The sequence below is a fragment of the Micropterus salmoides genome, unplaced genomic scaffold (genome assembly GCF_014851395.1).
Source record: "Micropterus salmoides isolate LMB-PRFRI ecotype aquatic unplaced genomic scaffold, ASM1485139v1 Ms_hic_scaffold_16, whole genome shotgun sequence".
Lineage (NCBI taxonomy): Eukaryota > Metazoa > Chordata > Actinopteri > Centrarchiformes > Centrarchidae > Micropterus > Micropterus salmoides.
Window position 1 is genome coordinate 27,411,855 of NW_024040707.1, and position 16,375 is coordinate 27,428,229.

The following is a 16,375-nucleotide window of genomic DNA, read 5'->3' on the forward strand; positions in this document are numbered from 1 at the left end:
ATCAATGGGAGGAAGGATCTCCTGTAGTGGTATCAGTCTACAGAACGAGGTCCCCCAGAACGTTTTTCTGCACGCTGTAGTCTAAACATAACGACCCTTAACCAAACAGTAAAAACAACACTTCTGCTCCCATTCTAATCAGGTCCTGTTCTCACTGGTTGGTGAATATGAATATTAATAAGAGCAGATTTGGGGTGTCATGTCCCTCTGTAGCTCAACATCTGGTCCAAAGTTAAAAACAGGACTGCCCTCTCTCTTTCACGCTCTCTCTCTCTCTCTCTCTCTCGCTCTCTCTTTCTCTCTGTGCAGCAGGTATTGTCGGGATCTTTCTTTGCTGGAGGACTGTATGAACTGCAGTCAACAAGATGAAGAAGTAAGGAGGGCGTACGACCTGTATGTTACTGGAACACGACACTGTATTTTGAGTGTTGTTTTGTCAGCTGGCTGGAGTGGAAATGGTATGTATTATTCAAGGCCTTTTTATTTCTACAGTAATATTTGCATTTATGAAAAGTTATGCTCAACAATGTTATTGTAGTTATATATAGGTGTGTGCCAGCCATAAATCTATATATAATTCATCATAATTGCGAAACTAGTTTATTTCTGTTATGGGAATTCCATGAGTACCAACTCCAAACACAGTCATTAATTTTACTCATTGGAGGCCTCCGGTCTCTCGGGTACGGGGTCAATGGGAGGAAAGTGTGTGTGATGCTTTATGATGTGTCCAGGGGATCATGACATTAAGTGTTTTACAACATGTACCCTAAGGAGCAATCAAAGACATCATGTTCCGGGGGTGAGATAGTGCTCTGACCCTTTATGCTAATGTGTGTGTGTGTGTGTGTCACTCTTCTGCTGTAGCCTAATATAAACAATATGTGAAAATGCAACTTGCAAGCTTGTGAGGAGATCACAGCTGATAAATGCTCTGCCTCTCATTTATTTAGGTTCCCACATCTTAGCAAGAGAGTTTTGGCTACAGAAATATGACAAAAAAAACGGCTCTCAGTTCTATGGAGTGGTGCTATAAAAAACTGCTGTAGGAGGGCCTAGTTTTGTGGCTTTTTGTGGGCCTTGCTGTGGTAAAGGGTGTGGGAATTTCACTCTGCAAACAAAAAAACAGTGGAGGGCAAGCTGTTCACAACACGTGGCATACACAGGGAACTAGAGCTCAATGACGATGCCTACTGTCACTGTCTTGTCATTTAAAGAGAGAGGTGGCAGAATAACTAATAACTAAATTATTAAAGTTGTACCACTTGTCAATTGGTTTTTTAATTAATTAATTATTATTTATTTGTAGGTACAATTGTGTAATTACTGAATCATTGATATGTGTCTGGAATTTGATTCAGATTTTTTTTACAGTGTTAAGATCTTAAGGCTTGAGACAGTCTACACATTTTCATCCAATCCACTATAGGATGTTTCATAAAGGTGGCTCATATACTGTTTGAATATCAAACTGGCTGTCCGACTCTCTCTCTGTGGCCATGTTAGCAGCGAGGCTCTAGGGATGGCAATATTGGTCGGTCCAGACTGAATGTCTCTTTTGATTAATTGTGATGAAATTAAGTTCAGACATTCATATTCTCCTCAGGATGAATTGCAATAACTTTGGTGATCAGCATCCACCATCAGGTCAAAATTTTTAACTTTTCTAATATTTTATTTCACAACCTGCAAAACTAATGACATTCTCATCAGCCGCAGTTGTACTCTGTGTTTAGTGCTTAGTAGAAAATGTTAGCATGCACACTACATGCTTCTGTCCTTCAAATATGGGAATTAAAAGTTTAAAATATCCATGGATCTGATACACAAACTGTTATATGTTATCCATTTTGAGATTTTAAAATAGCTATGGATTGGATGGAAGTTCAAAACACAAGCTCAGAACACTTCATCCGAAGTTGTGGCTGTCGATACTTTTCTTTTGTTGTACTGCTTGAGCCTTGTTTAGTGCCCGTCTCATCAAGACAACATTCAATAAGGCAAAATTCATGCCTTTTCCAAAACCTGTATTGTCTGTTTCTGAACATACAAACATGTGTCTCCGAGCTCAGGGAACGCACTCAAGATATCAAATGTCATGTGTCCTGACTGAAGACCACATCTCTTCCCTACACCATAATTTGTGGCTTTTTAGTTCTAACCATGAAATTGATGGCTTTTGCTCTGAGGATAGATCTCGTCACAACTGCATTTTGCAAACAACTATGCAAAGCAGGGATACATTATGGGATACAGGCATACATCATTCAAATGAAGCAGTGGTTGCAAATGGGTTTCTGGACTATATTTTGTTTTCGTGCACAGCAGCAATCAAGAAATGCATATTTAGATGTACTGTTGCTCTAGTTTGGTTAACAAACTGTTTTGTCTTTAGGAGCACAAGGAACGCATCAGCCCAAGTATTTGAAAATAAATAAATAAAAGCAGTTGATTATAATATATATGAACACTTTTTTTTTTTTTTACATCTTCAGCATCAGAGCCAGATCCGGACAAGTGGTCCAGTCATGCATCCCATCTTGGTTCTGTTTCTCGTGGTGCATGTAACACCGTCACCTGTCCCCTCCATCGTCTTGCCCTTCCAGCAGAAAGGCCTCCCAGATCTGGGGAAGACTGTTGATGTTGAGAGCTTGATCATGCTAATGAATGATGAAGAAGAGGGCTCAACCTTCGAAGACATTTTCCAAGTCGAACACCCGTCATGTCCATTTGGATGTCAGTGCAACCTCAACGTAGTGCAGTGCTCTGACTTGGGTGAGTGAATATCTATAAGTTGTTTGTGCACGTGTCTCACTGTTAGTTTATACCCAGCTCCATCTTCACTGTCTACTTTCCCTTTTTGTAGCAAAGTATAAACTCAACAAAGTGCAGCATACTCCCGCCAAACAAAGGCCACAAAACATTACTTGACGTTTGTCTGATTACAGATGAGGGGTAACAATTTGACTTTTAAATAGCTGATTTGTCAGGAAACACCCATTTTAGAGAGTAAATACAGCTTTAGTCTGATGTGTATCATTGCAAGTGCAGGTGGCTCTTGATTTTGCTCATCTACTTTGTATTTCTCTCAAGGTTTACATTACGTGCCCTTCAACATTCCTCCTGATACCAGACTGCTGGACCTCCAGGGCAACCAGATCACAGAGATCAGAGAGAACGACTTTAAGGGACTCAGAAACCTCTATGTGAGAACCAGACTAATACAATTGTCTTTTTGGATAAAAAAAAAAATGTTTTTTCATAGTACTGGCCAATAGGTTAGTATGCCATTGTATTCTGCAACACACAGTTTTCAGTTTTACAGTGACAAAGTATATTTCAAAAAGGAAGGAAAACAAATAGCTAAATATAACACAAACAGAATAAATATGCTTCCAGACAGTCAAGATAGGTTGTGTTATCACAGTGCATCTACATCTCAGGAGCAAGGGGGACCTGACTCAAACAAATGGGTAATTTTGAATACTGCGTACAGGTCAGGAACACAAATGGTGCAAAGTATATGACCATCATGAATGGGGATTAATCATTATAAAACAGGCAACCATATTCTTTCAAATGTATTCTGTGGGTCGGGTTTGTGCAGATTGAGTATTTCCATTTGTATAATGAATTAAATTTTCTTGTGCCAGTATACAAAGCAGGATGGAGTAGTAGGCTTCAGTTTTGATGAATATGTTTCTAAGCATACACAATTTATAGGTTTCATGGGGATCTGTACATATTAAAAGTCTCTGACAGCCATTAAAACAAAAAACTGTATAATGTTGATCAAAACACACACTCTTGCCCTGGTTAAAATGAACTTCTCCTGGTGCCTACCTGTGCTAAATGTGACTACCCCGATATGTAGATTCACCTGCCCAAGCTGCCAGGTACCTTCAAAACAAAAGCCCAAATAAGTACTCGAATTAACTAAAATAATAACGTTAACATTGTAATCAAGCTAACGTTCTAAGGCAAAACAGCAACAAAAGAAATATTTAATAATTACATTAAATTACAAAACAAGGAGTCGCTCCAACAGCCTGTTTTAAACCATATGTGAAGATGTAACTTGTAAGTTTGTTAAGAGATCACAGCTGATAAATAGGCTCCCAAATTCTAGCAAGGGCTACACATAAACTTCCACAGACCTAATGACTATGATTAGTCCTGACTCTGTGCCGACTGTTGGGGAAAAAATGGCCCTCTAAATAAAAACTGCTGTAGAAGGGCCTAGTTTAGTGGCCATTAAATTGATGGCTTTTTTCTCTGTGAAGATAGATCTTTTCATAAATGTAGGTTCTGCATTTTGCCAAAACTATATTTTGGTTTTGTGCACAGCGCCAATCAAGTAAATTCATGTTTGGAGCAAAGATCTTGTTGCTCTAGTCTGGTTGTCTAATACTTTGTCTTTCGGAGCACAAGGACTGCATCAGCCCAAGTTTTGTTAAACAAAATCAAGCAAACAAAGAAACAGTTGATTAAAATGTGGTAATATGTAAACACTTTGTTATGTTTATATATGTTTGGGTTACTTTTACATCTTTAGCGTCAGAGCCAGATCCAGACAAGTGGTCCAATCCTGCATCCCATCTTAGTTCTGTTTCTGGTGGTGCATGTAACACCGTCACCTGTCCCCTCCATCGTCTTGCCCTTCCAGCAGAAGGGCCTCCAACATCTAAGGAAGACTGTTGATTTTGATCATCGTGATCATGAATGATGAAGAGGGATCAGCCTGTTTCCATGTTGAACACCCAGTTTTTGATGATGACTGATCATCGTCTATTTCATATTTGTGGCAGGCTCTGGTGTTGGTGAACAATCTGATCTCCAAGGTCCACCCACGTGCCTTCCTGCCTCTTGGGCGCATGCAGAAGCTCTATTTGTCCCACAACCTCCTGACCACTGTTCCCAAGAACCTGCCCCCCTCTCTGCAAGAGCTGCGTATCCACGACAATCGCATTAGGAAAGTAGCATCAGGGACATTCTCTGGTCTACTCAGCATGAACTGTATTGGTGAGACTTTCTTTCTATATTAACACATACAGTATGTGGGTGTGCAGCTGTTTTATGTCACCATGCAGTGTCTTTTCAAATTGTACACACTGTAGGTTCAAATAAAATATTTGTTATATCTGAATATAATCATTCATATATTGTGGTAGTGGACACAGCTGTGCAGGAGTAGACAACTACAAGGGAGGTTTCTGAAAAATGCTGCGTTTTATGAATTTTGAAAGTGAATTGTTTATTATTTTCTTTTAACGTAGAGATGGGTCGTAATCCCCTCAGGAACAGTGGTTTGGAGCCCGGTGCATTTGATGGACTTAAACTGAAATTCCTGCGGATTTCAGAGGCTAAGCTCACGGGTATTCCAAAAGGTAAAACCTCACTTAACTACTACGCCTACATTGCCTTTTAAGCATTGACTGATATTCTAACATTATCTTTAAGCATTCAAAAAATTTGCAAACATTATCAACAGAAAGTGAAGAAGTAATATTTCTGACCTTATGTCAAAGACGTCTATGTACTGTGTTGCAGAGATTTCTGCTGAAGTTAGCATGCTACACAGCTAGCACCAGCCTGTCCTGTCTCGTAATACTACGTAATACCAATTTTAGCTGGGAGACATGTGCGAGTGGTGAGTTCGCTGATGAACCAGGCAGGAAGTCATACACAGAAATGCAGAGAGTTTTCAAAAACACCCTGTGCAGACTCCCGATTGTATATCAACAATAAACCCAGACAAAAAGAGAAACAGTTTAACTACGTATCCGCTTTGCCATGGTAGAAGCACAGAAATCAAGGACAGCTGAAGAAATTAAAAAAAACGGAATGAATCTGTAAGTGTTTAAAACGGGTCAGATGTGCTGTATAATTAACCTTCATTTTAATCGCCGTCCTCACAATTAGCTAATCGCGTTCTTTCAAATAGCAATTTCGATTTGAAAACGATTAATCATTCAGCCCTATTCGCTACATTACACAAGGTATCTTAGCTTTTTTTCAGTCTAATTAATAAACAACATAAACACCCAACACACTGCTTACTTGACGCCTCTCCTGTCACCGCCTGAACCCACCGCGTCTTTGTCTTCCCCAGAGTTAGAGTCCAAGTCGGAGCCACTGTAAATCATCTCAGTGCTGTATTCCCTGTCATCCAACTAGCTTCTGTTGGTCTCTGAGTCCGGATGTGATCACTGTGAGACTGCTGAGCCTGGTTCGGTCGCTCTGGTTCCCATTTTGGACTCAGTTAGCTAATAGAAACACTAAGATAACTGCATGGTTAATTGAGCTAACTAGCCAATGGCAGATAGCAGCACTTCATGACAGGATGTGTGATATGATGCCCACTTTTTTATAGACATTTACACAAAAAATCACAGCAGACATCACTGACTGCAAAAACAGTGGAACTTCCAATAATACAACTCAGTAACATGTTTTCATTAGACCCTCTCAGTCTAGTAAACTAACACTTCGTTTAAACGCCACTCAAACAGTTTGTGAGAAAGACTGTCTGAATTAAACCTGTGGTATCACTATGACTGTCATCAGGGTTATTTTCTCAGATTTGACAAAGCTCCTCCAGAGCCACAGAAGACAGCTGATTTCACTGGCTGAGTTGTTCTAACCATGACAAGCTATAATTGGAGTGGCCCTTTAAACAAAATTTGAAAGTGGCTCTGCTGGTCTGGAATGGGACAGCCAATGTCATAAAACTTGGTAAATGGGGTGCAGAGTAAGTCTGGATTGCCGTCTTACCCTGCCCCTATACTGGCTGCCAATCATGCGACTTTAAATGTCGATCATTGTTTAGTTCCCATGTCAACTACACCGCCATCCTCACCTCCTCCATCACCATCTGGTACGCTGCTGCCACTGCCAGGGACAAGGGCAGGCTGCAGCGTATCATTCGCTCTGCAGAGAAGGTGATTGGCTGCAATCTTCCTTCTCCTCTGGACCTGTGCCCTAGGAAAGATTGCATCTGACGCCTCCCACCCCGGACACAAACTGTTTCAGAATCTCCCCTCTGGCAGGAGGCTGCGGTCCATCAAGACCAAAACCTCTCGCCAGAAAAAACAGCTTCTTCGACGTCTGCAGCCTCATTAACAAGGCCCGGGTCCCCCACTGACACTCCCCCCTTGCAAATGATACAAATGTCTAAGAACATGTAAATACTGTTTCATCTCGTGTCGGGCACAGACCTGGCACGTCGCACATATTTGTTGTTGATTGTTGATCTTTGTTGTTGTATACTTCTATGTTGTCAGTTTATATATTTATATGTACACAATATTCTCTTCTGTTGCGTTACTTCTGCACGGCACAGACCCAGAATAATGCACGTTTATGTCTGCAGCTTTGTTCTTCCATTCCATATTTATTTATTTCTCCATTTATTTATGTCAACTGTATGTTTGTCTACGTGTAGCACCTTATCACCACAACCTTGTCTCAAAGAAATTATTCAGAATCCATGGGGCCCACGTGATTCCTGATTAGATGTCACCTTTTTGTGCAGAGCTGGGGTCAGTTTGTTGGTGAGGATGTCCGGTGCTTGAAAAGTATGGAGCAAGAAACTGAATGTCTTCTTTTCTCCCACACATTAGATCTGCCTTATAATCTAAATGAGTTGCATCTGGATCAAAATCAAATTCAGGCTATCGAGTTAGAAGACCTGAGGCGGTATGCACAATTGTACAGGTAAGTGATTAAATGACATTGCAAGATCACACACAGTGCTCTCTCTCTCAGCAGTGGTAAATCAGCCATTTGTATATATTTCTGTTCCATGAATTTTTCACTGGTTCCCATTTTCTTCCATTTTACCTGCACAAAACCTTGGTGCCGTCCTTATGTAAATAAGGACAAACACAATTAGACTGTTTAGCACCTAAAGAAGTACAGATTTGTATTTATCTTATTGCGTATATGTGTATACACCTTTCCTGGTATAGGCTGGGCCTTGGGAACAACCAGATCCGCCATATTGAGCATGGCAGCCTGTATTATGTGCAGAATCTCCATGAACTTCATTTGGATAATAACCTGCTGTCCCATGTGCCTGCTGGTCTGCCAGAGATGAAACACCTGCAGGTCAGTATGACATGCACCAACGAAAAACAGAAAATGCACATAGATTAAAAAGATTCACTAACTTTAGCTCATCCTACTGATATTTGAGGCAGAACCAGAGCCAGATAAATGAGTTAAGTGTGTGTCATTTGGGGGTCAAATATCTCATGACTCTGCAGTATATTAATATTGGTACTACAATGAATACATTGACCAACAGCAGGCTGCTTGTAAAACATTGCTGCAATCAGAGATTATGAGGCATACTTACTTCAGTGTATATTTGTGTGTTCCTCTAGGTAGTCTACCTGCACTCCAACAACATCAGCAGCGTGGACGTGAATGACTTCTGCCCTAAGTCCCTCAGCATGAAGAAGACGGCATATAACGGCATCAGTCTTTTCAGTAATCCCATCCAGTACTGGGAGGTGCAGCCTTCAACGTTTCGCTGTGTTAGCAGCAGCTTGGCCATACAGTTTGGGAATTATAATTAGCATTGTCCTGTTTATTTAACCTTTTTAACCCGGATCATATTTGCATAGATTTTTTACGATGGTCATTACAACACTCACACGGGGAGGCCGCTTAACGTAGCTTCTCATCAGAACAACATGAGTATCCATGGGCTGAAACAATGAAGCCCTCGGCACAGATGCATATTGGCCACCTTCCTCCCTATCAGTGTCCTGGAACGTTCCCAACTCACAAACTGCTACTAATATTGTCTGGGAAAGGATTTTAAAAAAGTATAATTATGAGGTGACTCACACAGTAAATAATTAATGTTAAAATTGAATGACCATTTGGGCAAAAAGAGCACTGGCCCCAAAGCCCAAGTGTATTACTTTATTTGTGTCAATGTGCACCACTTAATCACAATTTTTTTCGCAATTACATGGTACATAAGCCTATTAAACTTTGTGTTCATTCTGACCACAAATTAACATGACACACACTCAGAAACCTGGGCACAGGTAGTACTTCAGCAAGCACCCGGCAAAATATAATAAAGTTTGGCACTCACACACATTCTGCTCTCTCAAGATGATACTTGATATTTGGGGAATCTGTAACTTGTTCATCTGTGCTGCAAATGTTTCTTTTTCTGGCAGGTCTGTTTTTTCATTTCTTGTTCCCACCACCCTCTTCTTTATTACTGTAAAATGTTGAAAAACAATAAAAGTAATAAAAAAAAAAAGATACAACAAGATAAAAGTACTGAAAGTCATGCACTCTAACAATCATTTTCCTCATTGAAAGAAAAGAGTTAAGGCTTCCCATTTTTAAAATATCTCTAGGGCTGTTGCTAAGTCAGGTATGATATAACTTAAATATAATATAGATATATGAATGAGGCTGAAAAAGGGTTTCACTAAGTAAATATAAAAATGGCCACTGAAAGGTCACACTCTTGAATACTAACATCCTGTCTTTGGAAAGAGTGGCTCTCAAAAAGTCATTCTGAGAATCTATTCATATAATTATGGTTATTTACCCAGTCATAGTTGATTTTTAGATTTGTATATATTTTCAAGAAAGAGCTAAACAGTAAAGTGCAAATAAAAATACCTATAGATATGTTGACAGTTTTTTTATTTATTTTTTATTTTACCTTTATTTTACCAGAAAGGAAATCCATTGAGATTTTTAATCACTTTTACAAGGATGTCGTGGCCAAGATGTGAAACAGCACACAGTGCAAGGTGCAAACAAGGCATTACATGTACAGCAACATTATTCATAAAAGTAACAGTATTATTAATTTTTTTACAACAAAGTATCAGATAAAAAGACATAAAAGTACAATGAAATTTAAACATATCTTAATTTGACTAAATGTCACAGGTGCAAGATGTGTTTAAAACCTCTGACAGTTTTTGTTTGGATACAGGAATAAGAGACTCCAACTTCAACTTGAGCTGCAGATCATTCCAAGACCATGGGCCAAAATAGGACAGACTCATTTTTCCTGACTCTGTACGCACAAAGGGCGCTTTAAACCGCAGCCAGCTACTGGCCCTGAGACTGTGTGTGTTCTGGAGGGCAATCAATTTACAGTAGATATATGAATGGCTTTGTATATGAAAATATACCAATGCTTCATCCTACAGTTCAACTTTCTTTAAGCCCATAGGAAAGCAAAATCCAAGATGAGATCTCATAGTTGTTTTCTTCTTTTCTCCTAGACACAAATAAGCTACTTTTAATACCAAGGTGAGACCAAAGGCCTTTTCTCCCACTTCTCAAATTCATCTCAGGAGAAACAACCATATAAAATCTCATTTATATCTGACTCTGATCAAAACAAGAGCTCTCTAACTGATCTTAAATAAGTCTCCTGAACATTGGACCATGAGATCAGAGAAAGAGCTCAAAGAAAACTCAGCTATGATTCCTGGGATCCCATGATTCTTCTGAAATATGTCTCAGTTTTCTCATATTGGGCTCAGGAGCAAAAAACTCATCTCTGTCTTACTCTGATCAAAAGATGAGCTCTCTACAGTATCTTAAATTAGTGTAATTTCAGTCTAAACAGAGTGGATCAGAAAAAAAGCTCCAAGACGTTTTGTCTTAGTGATCCCACTTAGGGGTTATTTTACTCAAGTACTTTACTTACGTCAAATGTTGAGGTTGAGTATTCTCTTTTTATGGGGGTTTGTACTTTTACTCCCCTTAATTTCAAATCCTTATTGTATTTATTGTTAATTATCTGCTAAAAGTTATTGAGAAAAATAAAATAAATGACATTGACATTGAAAATAATGCACTTTCAAATGTCATGCTTTCCAATTTGTGAAGTTAGTCACAGCCAGCATAACTGGAACACCCAATACTTTGACATGACGTTTAGAGATTAATTCATTAATGACCGAATGCAGACAAGAGCTGAGATACAACAAGTATCTGTCACACAGAATAAGCACTTAAGTACATACTTAAGTACATTCACTATGGAATATTTTTATACCTTTTACTTGAGTAGAATTTTGAGGACTTTAAATGTGGATATGGTATTTCTCCTCTTTTAAGTAAAGGAAAATTGTACTCTATTTAAAGACAATAAGTCCTTCATTATTATTTTTAGTTGGATAGCGCAGCCCTTCAAACAGCAGGAGCGGGGTTCAAATCCAGCTCAGGGCCTCCAGCACGGTTCTCCAAGAACAGACAGTAATGTGATACAATCAAGCTCACAAACATCTCCCCAGAGCTCCCGACTGCTTTTTAGGAGCAGTAAGCAAGACATTAATGAACTCAAAAAGATACAACGATGACATCTCATCTGTTACTTTCATTTATCCTGTTGTAATCTCAATTCAGTATCCATTTGTCTTACCCAAGTCTCAAAACCTCAATCTCTCTTCATCTCATCCTTTTCTCCTAAGGGGTTTTAGGAGCAACAATTCAGTTTGGAGTGATCTCAAAAAGATATACTATTGAGATCTTAGTGTTTCTCAAGAGTTAAAGAAAAGACTATTCTGAGCAAAAGATTTTTCCTCTGGGAGTGTAGCTTTGTTGACGTGTTATTCTTGATTGAGAATTGTTGTTGAGGTAGTTGTGGTAGTGTAATGTCTTAGCCAATCAGCTATCTTTCTTTCACCTCAAATAACTTCCAAGCAACAAACAGCCCAAACCAGATTCTCACACAACACACCCTGTAAGAGCAAGTTACCTTTCAACAGCCACCACATTCCCCACGCCAATTTACCAGGAGTGAGCTATGGATTATCTGAAGCAGGTAAGAACCAACAACACAAAGATCAGCTCTGAATTATCTTGCAATGGCACAGAATTAATAACAGTGAAACAACAAAAAAATTTAGTATGATCGGCCAGCTTATGATTTTATGGCATGAGAGCTGTTGCACCTTATTCTCGACTCAGACTTTGTTATTCTGTAGGTAATATAATGTAAAGTTATCAGTGTAATGTAATAGAATGTGCTAATATACCAATGTGACTTCAGCCATTTGAACTGTGAGATTGTCAAACTATCTTTCAAAGGAATATATGAAGAACCCTGTTAAATACTTCCTGCAGCATTACATTATATTAAATTGCCATCATTCTGCAGTTACTTTTGTCCAGAGACTATTACTAAGGAACATGTGACTCTGCCCGGAATGAATGTAATGTAGCTAAACCTGCCTTCACACTTGATAGGGAGTGGAGCAGGGTGGAGACTTGTTAGAAACTGCTTCTTTTATTATTATTTACTTTCGTGTGTTTTTTAATAAACGCAGATTGATGGAATTGTGTCCACTGCCAAATTTGGAGACTTGATAGAATTTTCCTATCCCATCGGCTATTCACACTGGGGAGTGTATGATGAAGATGGATTTGTAATCCATTTTGCTGTAGCAGGTGAGGACAACATCCAGTACATGTCATTGCTGCCATGACATTAAAAGCCCCATTGATTTTCTGATCATGTAGGTACTCACATTATGTAACTTAACAGTTTGACTTATAATAATTGAAAATATGCGGTTTTCTCCTCAAGACTAATGAACATTAGGCTACTGATGTAAGCAGACCATCAGAAAGCATTTTAAATGGAAGAAGAAGAATACACATGTAAAGACAATATCACCTGCTTAAAAGTAGATTTGGACTCAGGGCCCATCTGCAAAGTGGTGCTTCAGGATGAGGTCACAATGCTGGACAAAAGTCCCTGAGGAATATATTTCAGTTGTGAAGGAGTTATGCAGGTTCTGAAAATGTGGTGGACAAAATTGCATATAATTAAATTACTACAAACCAAATGACACACAGTGATCCTGGTACTAGTGCTTCTGGGGGTCCTGGGTCCTGGAGCAGATGCTAGCTTTGCACTGTTTGGTTGATTACATGTTTTGAAATTTGGTGGTGAGTTAGTTGTATATGGTACCATTCTCTAATAAGGCAGATTTTAGAAAGATTTTACAAGGGGCTTTATAAAATGGTTGTATTAGTGTTTAATAAATCATTTAGTGCTGTGCAGATGCAGCACAGACACATAAACCATCAATAAGAAAAATGTGTGTTGCCAGGTTGTGGAAAAAAGCCTTTGGCTGGTGTTATATAACAATAATAATTAATGTTCACTTCTTAATAAATCATTAAGGTTTAAATGTTAACAAAGTCATTGATAAAGGGACACACGTTTCTCAATTTTCTTACTGTCATTTAGTAAATGTTTTTCATCTGGAATTGTAAATGTTAGCTCAATAATAACAGATACTTACACAAATCTTTCACTTTCAAATTCACTTTCAAATTCAAATTGTAAGTGTTAACGAGTTGTTATAAATGTATTTTGGCCCAGATTTTCTGCAGCCTTTTTCCCCGGAAGGTAAGTGGTCGTCCTTTGGAGGGGGTTATACTGATTAACTTGATTTTTAAATGGCAAAACAAATGTGATGCTGGAAGAGGATAAACACCAGCCAAAGGGATTTTTCATAGCTTCACAACCCAAATTACTACATTACATACATTACTACAGTTTGTGCACAGGCCTCCTGTCACAAGTTGCCACAGTTCTCAGACAGTGCCATTCACCGCACTCTGCCTGCTATTGGTTAACAATTTCATGTGATAAGTTGTTGTTTTATGGAAAAGTATTTGGAACGGATGGTTTGGTGTATTATGGTGCTATGTGGTATCAAAGCTAGAGGATACATATTTCATCGTGAAGACTGAAAACTGAGATGATCTAAATTGTTGCACATCCTGAAAGTAAACTGTTTCTTATAACTGTTCTTCTTTAGATCAGGGGCAACTGATGAACAACATACGAACTTCCCTGCAAACAATCTTCCCTGTATGTGGGGACCTTCTTCTTGGGGAAACCAAGATCCGCAGAGTGCCTCTTAGTGAGGTGAACGTCCCAAAAGGAGTCCATGTCTTGATAAGTAACAATCGACATGCCTTCACACCATCAGAGCCTGAGGAAATGAGACTACGCTATGACGCCCTGCTTGATAAGGAACTTCCATACCATCTATTCAATCTCAACTGCGAGCACTTTGCCACATTTGTACGTTATGGAAAAGCTGTGTGCAACCAGGTATACATTTGGCCTTACTGAAATCAATTTACACAACTCTACATAGGATACCCACATTTATCCACAAGGCTTCCATCATACTTAACTACTTAACACAATTCAGTATGTAAAATTAGTTATTGAGTTATATTGGAAAGAAACATTATTACTAATAATACTATTTGTTGTTGCATGTTGTTTTAAGTGGTCCTACATACAATTTAGCTGACCATTAATGACCACTAAGAGACTGTTATTCTGTTGTTCCTCAAACAGATTCCTGCAAGATCCAAGAATGTAGAGTGCGTGAAGGCAACTGCAGTCTTTTCAGACATTGTCAGCACCCATGCACGTCTGAAAAGTGAAGCCAGTGAGGAAGTGCCTTAAACCAGCATTATTTCTAATGGCCACCAGGGGACGACTAAACTTGTTGCAAAAAGAGGTCAGATTGTCCAGAAGTCTGTTCAAAAATGTCCCTACTTCTCAATGGTTTATTTATGAAGCAGCCCATGCTTTAGGGCTTGGCTGCATGTGCAGCATTCGCTTTTGTTTGTTTCTTTGTCTCTTTCTCTCTCTGGTGTGCTCTCTCCCCTCGACCGGGAAAGAGAAAGGGAGTTGGAGGAGAAGGGTGTAAAAGGACGAACATGCCAGACAGCGTGCTGCACAGTTTTACCCAATTGTTTGTCCGGAGCATGAGCTAGATTTTTATTATTTTAGCTTGGGCTGGAGATCTGTTTTGGTCTGGTTTAGATATTTTCCATTAGGAAAAGTGCGATGGCCCCCTGCTTAGCTGGTTCAGGGGCTTCTTTATCATTTGCTCTTTTTGGCTGGGATCCAACCCCATTACTTTGTTTTCTTTTGCACTTTGAGTATTGTCACTTTTCTTAAAAAAATAATAAAGTTTATGGGTTTTCTCCTGTACCTGGTCTTGGTGTCTGTTATATGTTTTAGTCAACAGTTGAGTTTTTATTTGTTTAGAGAGGCTGTTACAGCAAGTCACCACCACCATGACCTGTCAAGTGTTACAATGCTAAACTGTCCCCAGCCCCGCCCCACAATCCAAATATTCAAGGTGCAGGGACCAATACAGATGTGCACATTGTGGAGGGAACCATATGGGAAATGTGAAGAGGGAGTTCAACCAACGTGTTGCAACCAGGGGGTAAGCCACAGTTTGAAGAGTGAAGCTGACATGGAAAGTTCCGTGGGCTGATTAAAAGGCAATGATCCGAATCAGAGTAGACGGTGGTTCCAACACGAAGTAACCCTGTAGTAGTATTTTATTGGTCCAAAACTGGCTTTACTGCTCTCCATTCAAATCTGCGGGGTGGCTTCGTCCAGTAAGATACTGTCTATGGTTGCAACTGTAGGGAGGAGGTGTAGAAACAGGAAGTTTCATTACCTCACATATACTTCATATCTCACATCAGTACCTTTATTGCAGGAGTAATCAACAGTCTTGCTGGAGTGGAGACTACAACTGAGAGATGGAGATCATAAATTATTATAGTCGATGTAGAAGGTTTAAAAAATGACTTAGTATGGAAACTAAATATCAAGTCAATTTGTCATGGAAAATGTGAGCCCAAAAGAGTGTGGTAAGCCTATGAATTATTGATCAGTGACAGATCTCTTTTTGCAGAAGATGAGGCGCCATGGAAAGGGGATTGAAAGGTTTAACAGAATCAAAATTTTCAGTTGAGAAAACAAATACATAAGTCTGCAGGTGTATAGAAGAGTATTGGAGAATGTGCTTTAATTCTAAGGAATAATTTTGACTCTAAGTTAACATGGGCTGATTATGTTAGTGGAAAAGGGTCTAAGTTACAAAAATCTGTGTTTCAATGATTCTGTCTCTGCTTGATTACGTATTGTGTTCATGGTTCAGCCTCAAAAACTACTAAATGCTGTAAGATGTGGTGTGGAGCAGTAAAGTAAACCTACATCCCAAGTCCATATGCGAGAGATGCACTAGATACTAGAAGGAAGCAGTTAATGACCAACTACTGGGCTAACCTCAAAGGACATAAAGAACGGTGCCTCACTGAAGCGGTACACCACTGACAAACGTGTACTTGCTGGAGCTCAAGATGGCAATGCGAGGAAAAGTGGATCTGTAAACAGCCTTTTTAGTTCATGTAAGACCAGTACTCCTAGTAGGAACATTTAAATGCTGATGGTTCAAAAGATGCAGAAGATCTGGGGCTGCTTCTTCAGGTCCTGTTGTTGGAATTGAGCACACACCAAATGATCTACCCAGTG

General features: G+C 39.3%; 2 protein-coding genes across 2 annotated transcripts; both read left to right on the plus strand.

The window, feature by feature from the left end:
- Nucleotides 1-307: 307 nt before the first annotated feature.
- LOC119904908 (biglycan-like) lies at nt 308-9,296 on the plus strand. Its single transcript, XM_038721531.1, has 8 exons — nt 308-458; nt 2,496-2,775; nt 3,094-3,206; nt 4,809-5,022; nt 5,277-5,387; nt 7,623-7,716; nt 7,971-8,109; nt 8,388-9,296. The coding sequence occupies exons 1-8, from the start codon at nt 456-458 to the stop codon at nt 8,580-8,582; spliced, it is 1,149 nt and encodes a 382-aa protein (XP_038577459.1). The 5' UTR covers nt 308-455; the 3' UTR covers nt 8,583-9,296.
- A 2,411-nt stretch (nt 9,297-11,707) lies between these two features.
- On the plus strand, nt 11,708-15,039 carry LOC119904948 (phospholipase A and acyltransferase 2-like). The gene is made up of 4 exons (XM_038721563.1): nt 11,708-11,824; nt 12,330-12,450; nt 13,836-14,134; nt 14,390-15,039. The coding sequence occupies exons 1-4, from the start codon at nt 11,807-11,809 to the stop codon at nt 14,498-14,500; spliced, it is 549 nt and encodes a 182-aa protein (XP_038577491.1). The 5' UTR covers nt 11,708-11,806; the 3' UTR covers nt 14,501-15,039.
- The last annotated feature ends 1,336 nt before the right edge of the window (nt 15,040-16,375 follow it).